At 45.5% G+C, this 13,173-nt stretch overlaps 1 protein-coding gene across 1 annotated transcript in view; it reads right to left on the bottom strand.

The window, feature by feature from the left end:
• Positions 1-3,379, bottom strand: part of FDX1 (ferredoxin 1) — a 28,295-nt gene extending 24,916 nt beyond the window's left edge. The window contains exon 1 of the mRNA XM_045297741.1: positions 3,270-3,379. Within this exon, the coding sequence (XP_045153676.1) occupies positions 3,270-3,379 (110 nt within the window). The remainder of the gene's footprint in view (positions 1-3,269) is intronic.
• Between the last annotated feature and the right edge of the window lie 9,794 nt (positions 3,380-13,173).

Here is a 13,173-nt window from a genome sequence, read left to right as displayed (position 1 = left end):
CCTGGTGGTGCCCGGCTATCAAAAGATATAGCGTCAGGGGTCTTAAAGGCTTGAAGGTAAACAAGGGATCAGGGATCAGGTATCATCAGAACAAAATCATATTGTGTTCTGCTTTTTCACCGTCAATCGCTGCCACTCAGAAACAATACATTTGGAAGAGGTAGGTGGTCTGCTGGGAAGGTAGTATACAACAACCTCCAGTGTGTTCTCTAAACCACTTTGCTGTGCTGCCCTGTGTGTTAAACAAGTTGGACGTGTCAGAGCGCAGGAGATAGAGGCGGCTTTCTGCGCCCCCTGAAGATTTCAGTCGTGAAACTCACAGTGGCAGTTCGGCTCTGTCCGCTAAGGTCGCTGTGAGTCAAAATCGGGTGGATAGTGGTGAAGGTTTTTTGTTTGTTTAGAAGTCAGATAAAATTCGTACAGGGGGAATTCTGGGCATTGTCAAAGATAGGAGGAAGGGAAAGTCAAAAATTTCAAAATAGCAATTATACACAGAAGTCTACTTATGAATGTAAATATATAAATGATCATAATAAAATTGGGAATCCTGGAAAGGATAGGTAATCTAGACTCCGACTGTCAGTCTGAGAGAAGTCATTGGAAGCTTTTTGATGAACTGAGATTTTTTTTTAAGTTTTTCACAAAAACTAGAACGTTGGATTTTAAAATGTACTTTATCGGTGTTAATATGCATGGGCTTTGTGGTCAGAAATAGCAGTGTTGAAATCCAAGGTCCACCACTACACAGCGCCCAGACCTTGGATAAATGTTCTGAGCGCATCAAAGTTTCCACAATTCTGAAACAGGATAAGATAGCCCATCTCTCAGGGTCATTCTGAGAGGCAGCTTAGGCATAGTGGGGTGCGTCACAGCAATGATTTATAACCTCTTTCCATAAAGGTCGGAGTCAAGCAGATGTTACAAATGGGTGTTACACAGCATCTCACTGCCAGCAAGCCGATTCTCGCTCATAGCACTCATAGCACAGAGCTACCTCTGTGGGTTTCCAAGACTGTCAATCCTTCTCCAGTGAGCCTGATGGGCTTCGTCTGCTGAACCGCGGTTTGCAACTCAACATATAATGTACTAGGCTACCACGGCCCCAGGACTTTTTTAATCAGCGGTTCTCAACCTGTGGGCCAAGACCCCTTTGGCCAAGGTCGAACAACCCTTTCACTGAGATCGCCTAATACGTCCTGCATATCAGATATTTACATTACGATTCATAACAGTAGCAAAATGACAGTGATGAAGTAGCAACAAAAATAATTTTATGGTTGGGGTCACCACAACATGAGGAACTGTATGAAAGGGTTGAGGCCTTAGGAGGGTTGAGAACCACTAACTAGAGCAAGTTTGAATGTAAGTAGTCTCTAGAGGGGGTATGGTGTCTACTGAAAATGATGACAGAAAGAGGGCATTCGCTCTGAAACTACCTCAATCTTAGGATCGGGAGAAAGACCTTAAAGTTGGAAAGGGCACAGCAAACCCTGACAAAGAATTCTAAAGAACCAAATCCACTGCCATTGACTTCATTCTGACTCCCGTGGCTCTTTAGGGCAGGGTCGAACTGCCCAGAGCATTCCTGAAGCCGCACACCTTTGAGGGAGGCAGACTTCCACCTCTTCCCGCGGAGCAGCTGGTGGGTTCCAGTCTTTGTTAGCAGCCAGGCACTCACCACTGTACCACCGGGGCTCCTAATTCTGAAGGGAAGGTCCTAAATATATATATAATAAGGTCAAACTTCGAAGGTCATCTGAGTGAATGGTGTAAAGCACACTGAAAAACCATTGAGATGGCCCCTCTTCTCTCAGCCTTCCTATAGCAACACAGCTTGTGGCTCAAAGGTTGTATTGACAGCTCTCTGCTTTGTAGGATTGTGGTGTATTAGGCCAGGTTGGCTAGAGAAAAAATTCAGTGACACTCATTTATGTATAAGAAAGAGCTTTATATTAAGAAATGGTTTTGTATCAAGAGAACAGCCCAGCTGAGACCAACTGAAGTCCTTAAGTGCCTCTTCATTCTCACACAGCCACATGCGATGATGCAGAATGCAGGAAGATCAGGGGCCCGTACATGCGATTCCATGTGAATCCAAGGTCGGTGGAAACCTGGCAGGACTCCAGCAGGTCTCTGGTTGACCAGCAAGCAGGAAGGTAAAGGGAGAGAGAGTGGGAGAGGTTTCGTATGAGAAGGCCACTCTCACAAGAAGCACCATCAGACTGTGACCTGACTGACAAGTTGAATACCACCCCTACACTTTTCTATATCTTCAAGTGGACAAGAAATTATGTAACTACCACATGTGATTCAGTCGATTTCCCACATAGGTGGCCTAATAGGGCCTTGCCACATAGGGTTTCCCAGACTGTGGTCTTAACAGGAGCAGATAGGGAGGTCTTTGCACCCACCGAGTGGCTAGTGGGTTCAAACTGCTAACCATTTTAGTTACATCTAACCAATTAGCCATTTGAACCCCCAGGGCTCCTGGGTAGCATAGTCAAACACCCAGGGAAGCCTCCGCTGTTGAGTTGATTTTGAATCAGCCCCCCCTTATAGGGTATCAGAGACTGTAAGTCTTTATGGGAGCAGACAGCCTCATATTTCTCCCTTGGGTTTTGAACCACCAACCTTGAAGTTAGCAGTCCAATGCTCATCCCATTTCAAGAAATAGTTGCATGAGGGTAAAGGTGAAACAAAACGAATAATAAATATTTTTTGAAAGAAAGATGAATGTTCTCCTGTAACTTCCATTTGTTACCAGAATCCGTAAAGCATGTGCATGGAAATGAAAGATGGGGTGGGGGGTGTTGGGGATGTTCTCCAGATTTTCACAGGTGAAGTAAGGACTGATTTCAAAGAGGACAGATCTTTATAATCAGCTGAATTCCAAAGGAGATTGGCCCACAAAGGGTTCATGAGTACAGATCAAAAAAGAAGATGCAGCTGCTAAAGACACGCTTTGGCCTCTGTGTTTCTGGTAGAACTCAGTGGATCTGCTCTGCCAGTGCACTGAGATTCATGGCAATGCTTTGTAAATGGGAAGTGCAATCGAGAGATGCTCTGTTTGCGGAGCACCAACTCTGAGCTTCCAGCACTGCAACTTTCACTCCCAGTAAAATCCACCCCTATTTTGAACCCCTCTGTGAAAATGGCCCAGAGGCGGCATCTGACCTCCTCCAGTCATGCAAAGGGGAAGGAGATTCCAACACCAGTCAGTCCAGGAAGATTCCAAGGAGGCAGAAGTCAGACACGCCTTCACCTCTAACCTTGTTCTGCCCGCTCCATGACACCAGCCCTTGCTATCCCAGCGCTCTGCTTCTCTGCTGGCTACCATAGGCTGTGTAATGGTCACACAGAACTCGCCAGCAGTATTCATGATTACAGGATTTATCAGGGAAGTTGGCGGGGTAGTTCATTACTCTGGGACTCAGAAGCAGCTCTTCTCAGTCATGCCCACAGGCACGGTGTTCTGCGTTTCTTGGTCCCTCAGCCCTTGACCTCTCCCCTGCTTACTTAGCCAGATGCTGTTATAAAGCTACTTTAGTGCCATTAAGTTCCCCAAAGGGATGCCACTCTGCCACAAGGCTCCACCCGAAGGAAGGCAATCAGCTACAGCTCCCTGGGTGGGCAAATAGCTAAGTGGCCCTGAAAGTATGCCACTCCATTCGTGCTTTTGGATCTACTGTTGCCACCACTGCCTCCACTGTGCCGCCACATCTCTGGTCACAGCTCTCTGTCCTCTGGATCAAAAACTGTTCAGCCCAGGAAGCACAGGGTCTAAAGAACATACTCTGCTCATGCTTCTCTTTCTGAGAGTCATGAGACCATGTTCCTGCTCCTGAGATTGTTCATTTGCACCTCGTGGGACAATAAAGCTGACCAATCCCCGCGCCAGAGCTCCAGACACTCTGTTTGCGTGGTCCGACTCAGTCATTTGGTGACCGTTACAAAGACGACAGCTAGGAGACCCTCAGATCACTACATAGCACCATCTCAAATCCCCCCTTGCTCTGTTCATCCCACAGGAAGATTATCCCTTTGCTGAGCTCACAGCCCCTTTGCTTTCTCTTGAAAACTTAAATGTATCCGTTGCTTCACATGCGATAATGTTCATGGAAGTGCTTTGTAAATGCAAAGGGCAAGAAAAATTCAGACTCTGTATTTATTGGAGCACCTACTCTCAGCTTCACAGTGTTGCCTGTTCTCTCACACATATGTTTTACAGCTCGGAGGCTGTCACTCACCAAGAATGGAGATGTTTGGGTCTTAGAACTGCAGCACCCAGCACAAAGCTGCCAGTCACCAAGTGTTTGTGAAGAACTTTTCGGAACTTTGACAATAAGAGTCTCATTCAATGATCACAGCCACTTTGTACCTATTTTCATGTCTTTAATCAGTACTGAGTGATATAAACCATGTGGAGAACACTGTGCTCGTGCTTTTGCAGATGAGGAAACAGCGGAGAGGCAAAGTGTTTGTGACTTTCTTAGAGGAAGCTGAAGATCGAAATTCCAAGCCTAGGTCTCCTAGCATGCGAAAGTGTGACATAGCAAGGAGCACATGGCTGGGTCACATGGAATTCTTTTTCGGAGTCATTTGAGGATGTGTCATGCCACTTTCCACAGTGGCTGGACTGCTTTACAGTCCCACCATCGATGTATAAGGGTTCCCATCTCTCCATACCCCACCCCAGCATCTGTTGTTTGGGGTCTTTTTTGAACTTTGCTAGGGTGAGGTTATTTTGAATGTTATTTTGAATGCCTATTTCAGATGGCGAATGATCAGAAGCATCTCTATATTTGCTGGTCACCTGAAGGTCTTCTTTGGTAAATGTGGGATACAAAAGACTTTCCCCAGCTTTGTCTCCCCAGAGATATGCCAAACATTAGAGACTGTTTGCCAGCACATGATGAGAGGTCAGATGCTTAGAGATATTCTCCCCGAAGGCATTCAGACATCAGACTAATCCACTGTAGGTGAGACTCTCTCCCTACTGATAAGTATCATAATAGTTTCCATGGAGAGCCAGAGAACAGGTCAAACCTGCTCAGTGACATCCAAAGTTAGGCTGCCATCCTGAATCTAGGATCTGCCCTTCTTGTCACATGTATACCCCAATCCCTCCCCTTCCTGTTGCCTGTATACCCCTAGATCGTCCCCCTTGCATGCCCCCCCCCAAAATATATAAGCCTTGGTTAGTAATAAACCGTTTTCTCTCCCCCTGATTCTCTCCCAGTCCTCTCTCCCCAGTCCTCTCCCTCCCTGTCCTCCTTCTCCCCGCCCCCAACCCCCACCATCGTCCCTCCACTGTCCCCTCCTCTGTCCCCTCTCCCCTTGTCCTCCTTCCCCTCCCCCTCTCTCCTGCCCTGTATGATCAAGAGAAGCTGAGGTGAGCATGCTACCATGAAATGTATCTGACTCTATTATTTCAATCTCTCTTCTATCTCCTCTATTTTTCTATGATTTTACTATACTCTTTACTTATTATCTCTGTACGATTGTGCCTGCCAGGCCTGTGATGATTTGTTAGGGGCTGGCTACCCTGACAGGTAAACTGTCAGTTCATGCCTCTGTCCATTTTTTAATCCGACTATTCATCTTTTTTTGGTTCAGATGTTGAGGTTTTCTATAGATTTTAGAGATTACACGCTTGTCTGATATGTCATGGCCAAAAATATTTTTTGGTATATGGATTTGGATTTCCTTGTTACTCTCCTGATGAAATCTTGGGGGCCACAGACATGTCTTGTTTTTAGGGGGTCTCAGTCATGGACTTGATCTTCTGGTGTGTGTGCTGCTTCTTATGTTTGATAATGTGTCTGTGCTATGGGTTGGGGCCTCTACATGTGTCCCTATTCATTGATGATCATTATGGTTCTAGGGTTTACAGAGTCTTAAAAGCTCATGCTTGACTATCTGACTTACAACTGTCCATCTAGAAGGTATAAGAGTGAAGAAAATCAAAGATGAATGGAAAGAGTCCAGTGGACTATTGGACTGTGGTAGTTACATAATCGGGTATCAATTTGATGATTAAGAGTATAGGGATGGAGTCTAGCCTGTCAATCAGGATATAGCCAATAAAGCCTCTGTGAGGGCATGGCTTTCTCCTGAGGATTCTGGGAGCACCTGTATTTCCTCCTTGGAGGTGGGAGACCCTCTCTCTCTTGGCTCACTTCCTGCGAGACATCCCTGTGGAGAAGACACATGGAGAGAGGCTGATGGAGTCAGACCTCTGGACTGGAGGATCCACGTGGAGACCCTGCCAGCGCTGAGATGCTTACAATGCCATGGTATCCACAAGACTTCCTACCCACTGGCCTGTGGTCTTCCTGCATTTTGTGTCATTGCATGTGTTTCGTGAGTCTGAAGAGGACTTTATAGATTGGTAGCGGACATATAGGCTAATATTGGACTTATGGACTTGATCTGGACTGGGCTGGGAAGTTTTCTCAATATTCAACTGCTCTTATATATAAAACTCTTTGTTATACACATATGAATGTCTCTATGAATCTGTTTCTGTAGTCTACCCAGACTAACACATGAACCATTCAAACCTCAGCTTGCAAGACCTTAATACCAGCAGATCTGGCTGATGTACATAGCCCACTGTCAACTGCTCTGCAAGGAGTCACGTTAGAAGGTCCTAGATACCTACAGACCCTCATAGGGTGTAAATTAAAAATTAAAACTCACTACCATTGAGTTGATTCCGACTCATAGCAACCTTATAGGGCAGGATAAAACTGCCCGTATGGGTTTTTGAGACTCTAACTCTTTACAAGATTAGTCAGCCTTATCTTTCCCCCTCATTGGGTTTACAAAACTATCATTCTTTAAGGGAGCAGACAGCCTCATCTTTCTCCTGAGTAGTGACTGGTGGATTTGAACCACCAACATTGTGATTAGTAGCCCAATGCTAGCCCTCTATCCCACCAGGGCTCCTTGGGCCTAGACAGAACTGGACAGTAGAGAAAATAACATAGTACAAATACCAGTATGTGCTGTGTTACATCCAAAGAGACCTCTGACTACACACATTTGGCTACACTAGCCTAAAAGATAGGCTGTTTGAAACCTCAGTAGCAGCATGGAAGAAAGGTCTGGCAGTCTGATTCTGAGAAGAAAACAGACCAAAAAACCTTGTGGCCCAGTTCTGCTCTGTAATACACGGCGCTGCCATGAGTCAGAATCAGTCTGCCAGCACTGCATCTAGCACGCATATATTTTTGTTATTACTTCTAACATTTGAGACACATTGTCGTCTCTTATGATATCAGATTCTTGAGATTTGCTTAAGACTCTTTATTACCTAGAAGTATGTGTCCACTTGAATAATTGTTCTTGCGTGTTTATTAGAAAACTGGACTATGTAACTGTAAAGTACAGGTGGCAAAGGAGTCTCGTCAGGAGATGTAGTCACTTAAGCTGTTGTCCAGTGAAAAAGCTCCGGTTTCCAGCTCACTCGTGTGATTGGTAAGATTCAGTTGCTCATGGGCTAATGGACCCATGACCTTGGTTCCCTCAAGCAGTAGGTGGGAAGCCACCCTTAGTGCTTTATCGGAAGGGTCTCTCCAACACAGTAGCTTCTTTCAGGAAAGCATGCACCCTGAGAGGCAACCAAGAAAGTCTGCCAGCAAGGAGTGTGGCTCTCTATTTGCGGATGAGATAATTATAGACAGAGCAAGATTCAGCAGTGGGGCAGGTACATGATCATGCAAAAATGAGTCCGATTCCTGTATACTAATGAAGAGAGCTCGGAAAAGGAAATTAGGAAGGCCATACTATTCACAATAGCCACACGGAAGATAAAATACTTAGGAATACAAGAGACATGTACAAAGAAAATTACAAACCACTTCTATAACAAGCCAAAGAGACCTATATAAGTGGGAGAATGTGCCATGGGCATGGAGGGGCACACTTAACACTGAAAATGTCAGTGGTTCCCAACGTGACCTATGAATATGATGCAGTCACACTCCAGATGGAGATCCGAGCACCAACATCATTCTTTTGTTTGTTTGTTTGTTTGTTACTGTTTTACTGGTACATAATCCACATATCATACAATAGTTCAATCATATCAAGAATTGTACAATCATTACCACAATCAATTTTAGAACATTTTTAATGGTTAGATCGCTTTTAAAATGAATTGTAAGCACCATCAGTTCTAGTGCTCCCTCATCCCTCCAGTCCCTCCAGCATACATTGTTTGCTCTCCCAACCCCCTCACCCTTTTATCTCCCACCCCCTACCCCTACCTCCGCTATTAACCCTTGAATCAGTTATTATCTCTATGCATCTAATTCTGTGCTTCACAAACGGGAAAACCCAACAGAAACAATAAAAAACAGAAAAAAATCAAAGTGGTAAGGATAAAACAATAATACAAAGATAAAAATACAAATAATGAGTAAAAAAGAAAAGGCCAGGGAGAGACATTGTGTTATGGAGCAAGCAAGAAATGTTTGACCTAGAACAATTTCAGGTTGGGTCAAGAGGGAGGTCAACTGACCAAGTATCAAGTCCGATCCAGTATAATCACAATCACAGTGACCTCCATCTGGTAGGAAAGCTGTTCGAGACCCTTTGCCTGTGGCTAGAGGGGCTCTGCCAGAGGCTTCATCTGAGTAGATAGTCTTCAGATGGGTTTGGGGCTCCCACTGTCCCCCATAGCCTTCCACAAATCAGGTATTCATAATGTAGCCTCTGATGCATCACTCTTTAATGAGAGGGAAAACTTAGTCGCCAGCTTTGTAGGGAAAGGACAGGGACCCAGGGTAAGCAACGCAGTGCTAAAGAAGAACGGCAAAGCGGAAGCTCTCTGCCTTCCTGACCTCAAAACCTACCACCCAGTCACCGCAGTCACAGTAGCTCGGCCCTGGTACAACAACGCACACATCAAGAAGGGGAACACAATGGAAAATCAGAAGTAAATCCATCCACCTGCAAACAACTGATTTTTGACAAAAGGCCAAAACACGCGAGATGGAGAAGAGAGAGTCTTTTCAGTGAACAATGCTGACAAAACGGAATCTCCATTTGTGGACGAAGGAAGCAGGACTCAGAGATTATATCATTCCCTGTACAAAAACGAGCTCCACAAACTGGCCCCTCCCTAGGAGTATGTGCTACAGAGGACAACACTGCACCTACCGGTTGGGGAGGGAGGCCAGCCTGCCACACCCACACAGAAGCAAAGCAAGAAGGAAAATGAGAGAGGGAGGGTCTAGATCCGATATCGGCACACCAAGCCCTAAGGACAATGTCCCAGCATGGAGCTGCTAAGGCAACAGAGAGGATGGTAGGGCCGCTAACAGCTCGAGACATGCTGGAGCATTCTGAGACAGAGGACAATACTGGGGACACATGGCAGGGAGGGAATCCAGTCGGAACCCCCCCACAGTGGGGTGAACCAAGAAGGGAACATAACAGATCAGCAATAGGAGCAAGGCCAAGCCACAAAGCCCCTGAGGAGCCCCCAAAATAGACTTTAGGGTAGGAGGGGCAGTTCCCAGAACACTCCAGGACTAGTGAGGAGATAGTCATAAAGGTTAACAGATGGACCTGGAATTATCTGCGCGGGTTTTTTTTTTCTTTTTTCTACTTTTAATATTTTTTCAATGTCTATTTCTATTTCTTTTTATTCGTTTTTTGGTTTTGTATACATTATTGTTTGTTTGCCTACCTATATAAGATAGGCATGGGAAGCAAGGTCAAGGAGACAGCAACTGGACCAAAGGTTGCAGAGAGACTGGGGGGGGAGGGACAGGGGAAAGTGGTGGTGAGCAAACAATGCCAGAGACAGGGGAACACCTAGGGCATCAAAATCCACAACGAGGAGGCCACAGAGATCCTAGGGGTGTTGGAGCAACAACAATCCAGCTGAGAGGAGTTACTAAGAAGCAGAAGAAGGGTGAGCATGATGGTGGGGCAGGAGGAAGATAAAAGGAAACAGAGGAAAGGTCTAGGAAGAAGCTATGATAAAGGTACAAACATAGGTGCGCACTTATGTAAATATATTAATTCATAAAAATATAGGTATTGGCATAGGTACATGTATTTATATGGAAATACACTGAGAAAGTGAACAGACTCTGGGTCTTTGCTCAAGCCCTCCCTCAACACAAGAAAACTTTGTTCTAACAGCCTGGCATTCTGTGATGCTCACCCTCCCGGCATGATCACTGAAGACAAATGGGTGCATAAACAAATATGGTGAAGAAAGCTGATAGTGCCCGGCTATCAAAAGATATAATGTCTGGGGTCTTAAAGGCTTGAAGGTAAACAAGTGGCCATCTAGCTCAGAAGCAACAAAGCCCACATGGAAGAAGCACACCAGCCTGTGTGATCATGGGATGGATTGGGTGTCAATGGATTGGGTATCAATGTCAGGTATCATGGGATCAGGTATCAGGCATCAAAGACCCACAACAAAACAAACAAAAAGTATATCACTGGGAATGAGGGGGAGGGCAGATTGGGGATCCAAAGTCCATCAGCAGTCAACTGGACACCCTCCTGTCAGAATGGCCACAAAGAAGAGAAGAGCCAGTCAGGGTGCAGTATAGCATCTAGTTCTTTAATGCTTCCTCCCTACCCACTAACCATGACCCCAATTCTATCTTACCAATCTCACTAGACCAGAATATGTATACTGGTACAGATAAGAGCTCGAAACACAGGGAATCCAGAACAGATAAACCCCTCAGGACCAATAACGATACTAGGAGGTAAGAGTAGTGGGGGTGGGGGGGGGCGCGGCGGGGAGAGTAAGAGGGAACCAATCACAATGATCAACATATGGCCCCCATCCCAGGGGGACAGACAGCAGAAAAGTGGGTGAAATGAGACAGCAGTTGGTGTAAGATATGAAAAAAATAAATTATCAAGGGGGCATGGAGGTCGGAAGGAGGGGGAAAATGAGGAGCTGATACCAGGGGCTCAAGTAGAAAGAAAATATTTTGAAAAAGATGATGACAACACATGGACAGATGTGTTTGACAGACGGATATAAGTATGGACTGTGATAAGAGCTGTAAGAGCTCCCAATAAAAATAAAATTAAAATTAGAAGAAGAAAAAAAGGATACAATGTGTGGAGTCTTAAAAGCTTGAAGTTACACAAGTGGTCATCTAGCAGAGAAACAACAAGTCCACATGGAAGAAGCACATCAGCCTGTGCGATCATGAGGTGTCCACAGGATCAGGTAACACGCATCAGAAGACCCAAAACAAACAAACAAACAAACAAACAAACAAACAAAAACATATTGTTGAAAAACGAAGGGATCGAAGTAGAGACCCAAAACCCATCTGTAGACAATGGGACATCCCCTCACAGAAGGGTCACAAGGAAGGGATGAGTCAAACAGGACACAGTAAAGCACCGATGAAACACACAATTTTCCTCTGGTTCGTTGAGGCTTCCTCACCCCCCACTATCATGACCCCAGTCCTCTCTTTCACTGTGGACTAGGCCGGAGCATGTGCACAGGTACAGAGAAGAGCTCAGGACACACGGAATCTAGGTCAGATAACGCCCCCAGGAACAGAAACAGGAGTGGCAATACCAGAAGGGTAGGGGGAAGGTGGGGAGGGGTGGGGGGAAGAAACCTCGAAGAAAGGGAGACAGCGGTTGGTGTAATTTATCAAGGGGTCATGAGGGTGGGAGAGGGGGAGGGATGGTAAAAAGATGAACTGATATCAAGGGCACAAATAGAAAGTAAATGTTTAGAAAATAATGATGGCAACATATGTACAAACATGCTTGATGCAATTGATGTATGGATTGTTATAAGAGCTGTAAGAGCCCCCAATCAAATGATCTTTTTAAAAAAGAAAAAAAAGAGCTCAAGATGGATGAAAGGCCTCAATGCACAACCTAGAACTATGAAGATCATCAGAGGGGAAAAAGCAGGGTCAAACTTATGGGCCCTAGTACATGTCATAAACACACTATCAAACATAATGAACATACACACAGCAGAACACAAAACAGATGCCTAGGATGTCCTAAATATAAGACACACATGTTGCAACAAAAGACTTCACCAAGCCCAGGGTACCGAGAGGCCGAGCTGCTGGGGCCACAGTGGCCCGGATGTCCAAATGCTGTGGTCCGATTGGCTGATCTCAGAGTTTACTTGTTCTTAAGGGAAGCGTTCCAGCAGCCAATGGCTGTCAATATTCAACCAGCATGCCTTGGACTTTACTGTGCAAAGACTTTATTATGTAAAAGTGACTCAATTGAAATATACAGTGAATGGGGGGAGGGGTGACCCAAGAAGATAGAGAATTAATAGCCAGAAATATTGTCGACCTTGCCAGAGTTCAGGATTGGCTCTCTCTTGGGGTCACGGCCACTGCTCGCTGTGGGTTTCTCTGCGTCGGCATCAAGTAGTACTCAGAGGGGGGCGTTTCAGGGCGCTCTTCCGGTGAATCATCACTGTATTACGTGAATGCGGCCTGGCGGCTGTCGTCACCTGACTTGCACACCACTGTATTTACCTATGACACGGTTACCTTGGAATTCACTGGGCTGCTCTGACCTCTGGGGTGCAGAAGGTTGCCGGTGGCTTAGAGAAGGCGGATGGATTTCAGAGTGTTTGTGCTACACTTTAACCACCTTCAGGCAGTGGGAGGAGGCCTATTTATGTTGAGCCATTCCATCCATTCTATGTGTGTTACCTCAGGTGCCTCTGGACATGTGGGCTTCTGCAATAGAGCCGCAAACGCGGTGATCTGGTGAGCGAGGAGAGACATACTGTTCTCTACAGCCACTGGTTGCTCATGCCTACGGGATAAGCACCACTCCCAGAGTGGACAAGCTAAGAGCAAGACTTCCCTATTTGGGCATTGGTACCGACATCAGCCCGGTTTGACTTGGTCACCCCAACTTTACTGAACCTTCACAGACCCACTCAGAAAGGCCAGTGGGCACTGAATGTAAAATGCCAAAACAAAACTAAGACGTATTCTCAGTGAAAAAAGATAAAAACCCATCAGTACCATCTGCCACAGAGGACCAGGATTGTCAGTCTATCTTAACGGGTTTTGACTTAGCAGTCTGTGAGGAACAGAAGAATTTCTCTTAAGTTGTCTCCCCAAAATATGTACCAGACTTAGCTGCTTAAGAGTGACTGTACAATAGGTGATCAGC

This window comes from Echinops telfairi, unplaced genomic scaffold (genome assembly GCF_000313985.2).
Source record: "Echinops telfairi isolate 266 unplaced genomic scaffold, ASM31398v2 ScPeMD7_7421;HRSCAF=8459, whole genome shotgun sequence".
NCBI classification, from domain to species: Eukaryota; Metazoa; Chordata; class Mammalia; order Afrosoricida; family Tenrecidae; genus Echinops; species Echinops telfairi.
Note: the sequence above shows the minus strand (reverse complement) of the source record. Positions and strands in the feature narration are given on the sequence as shown.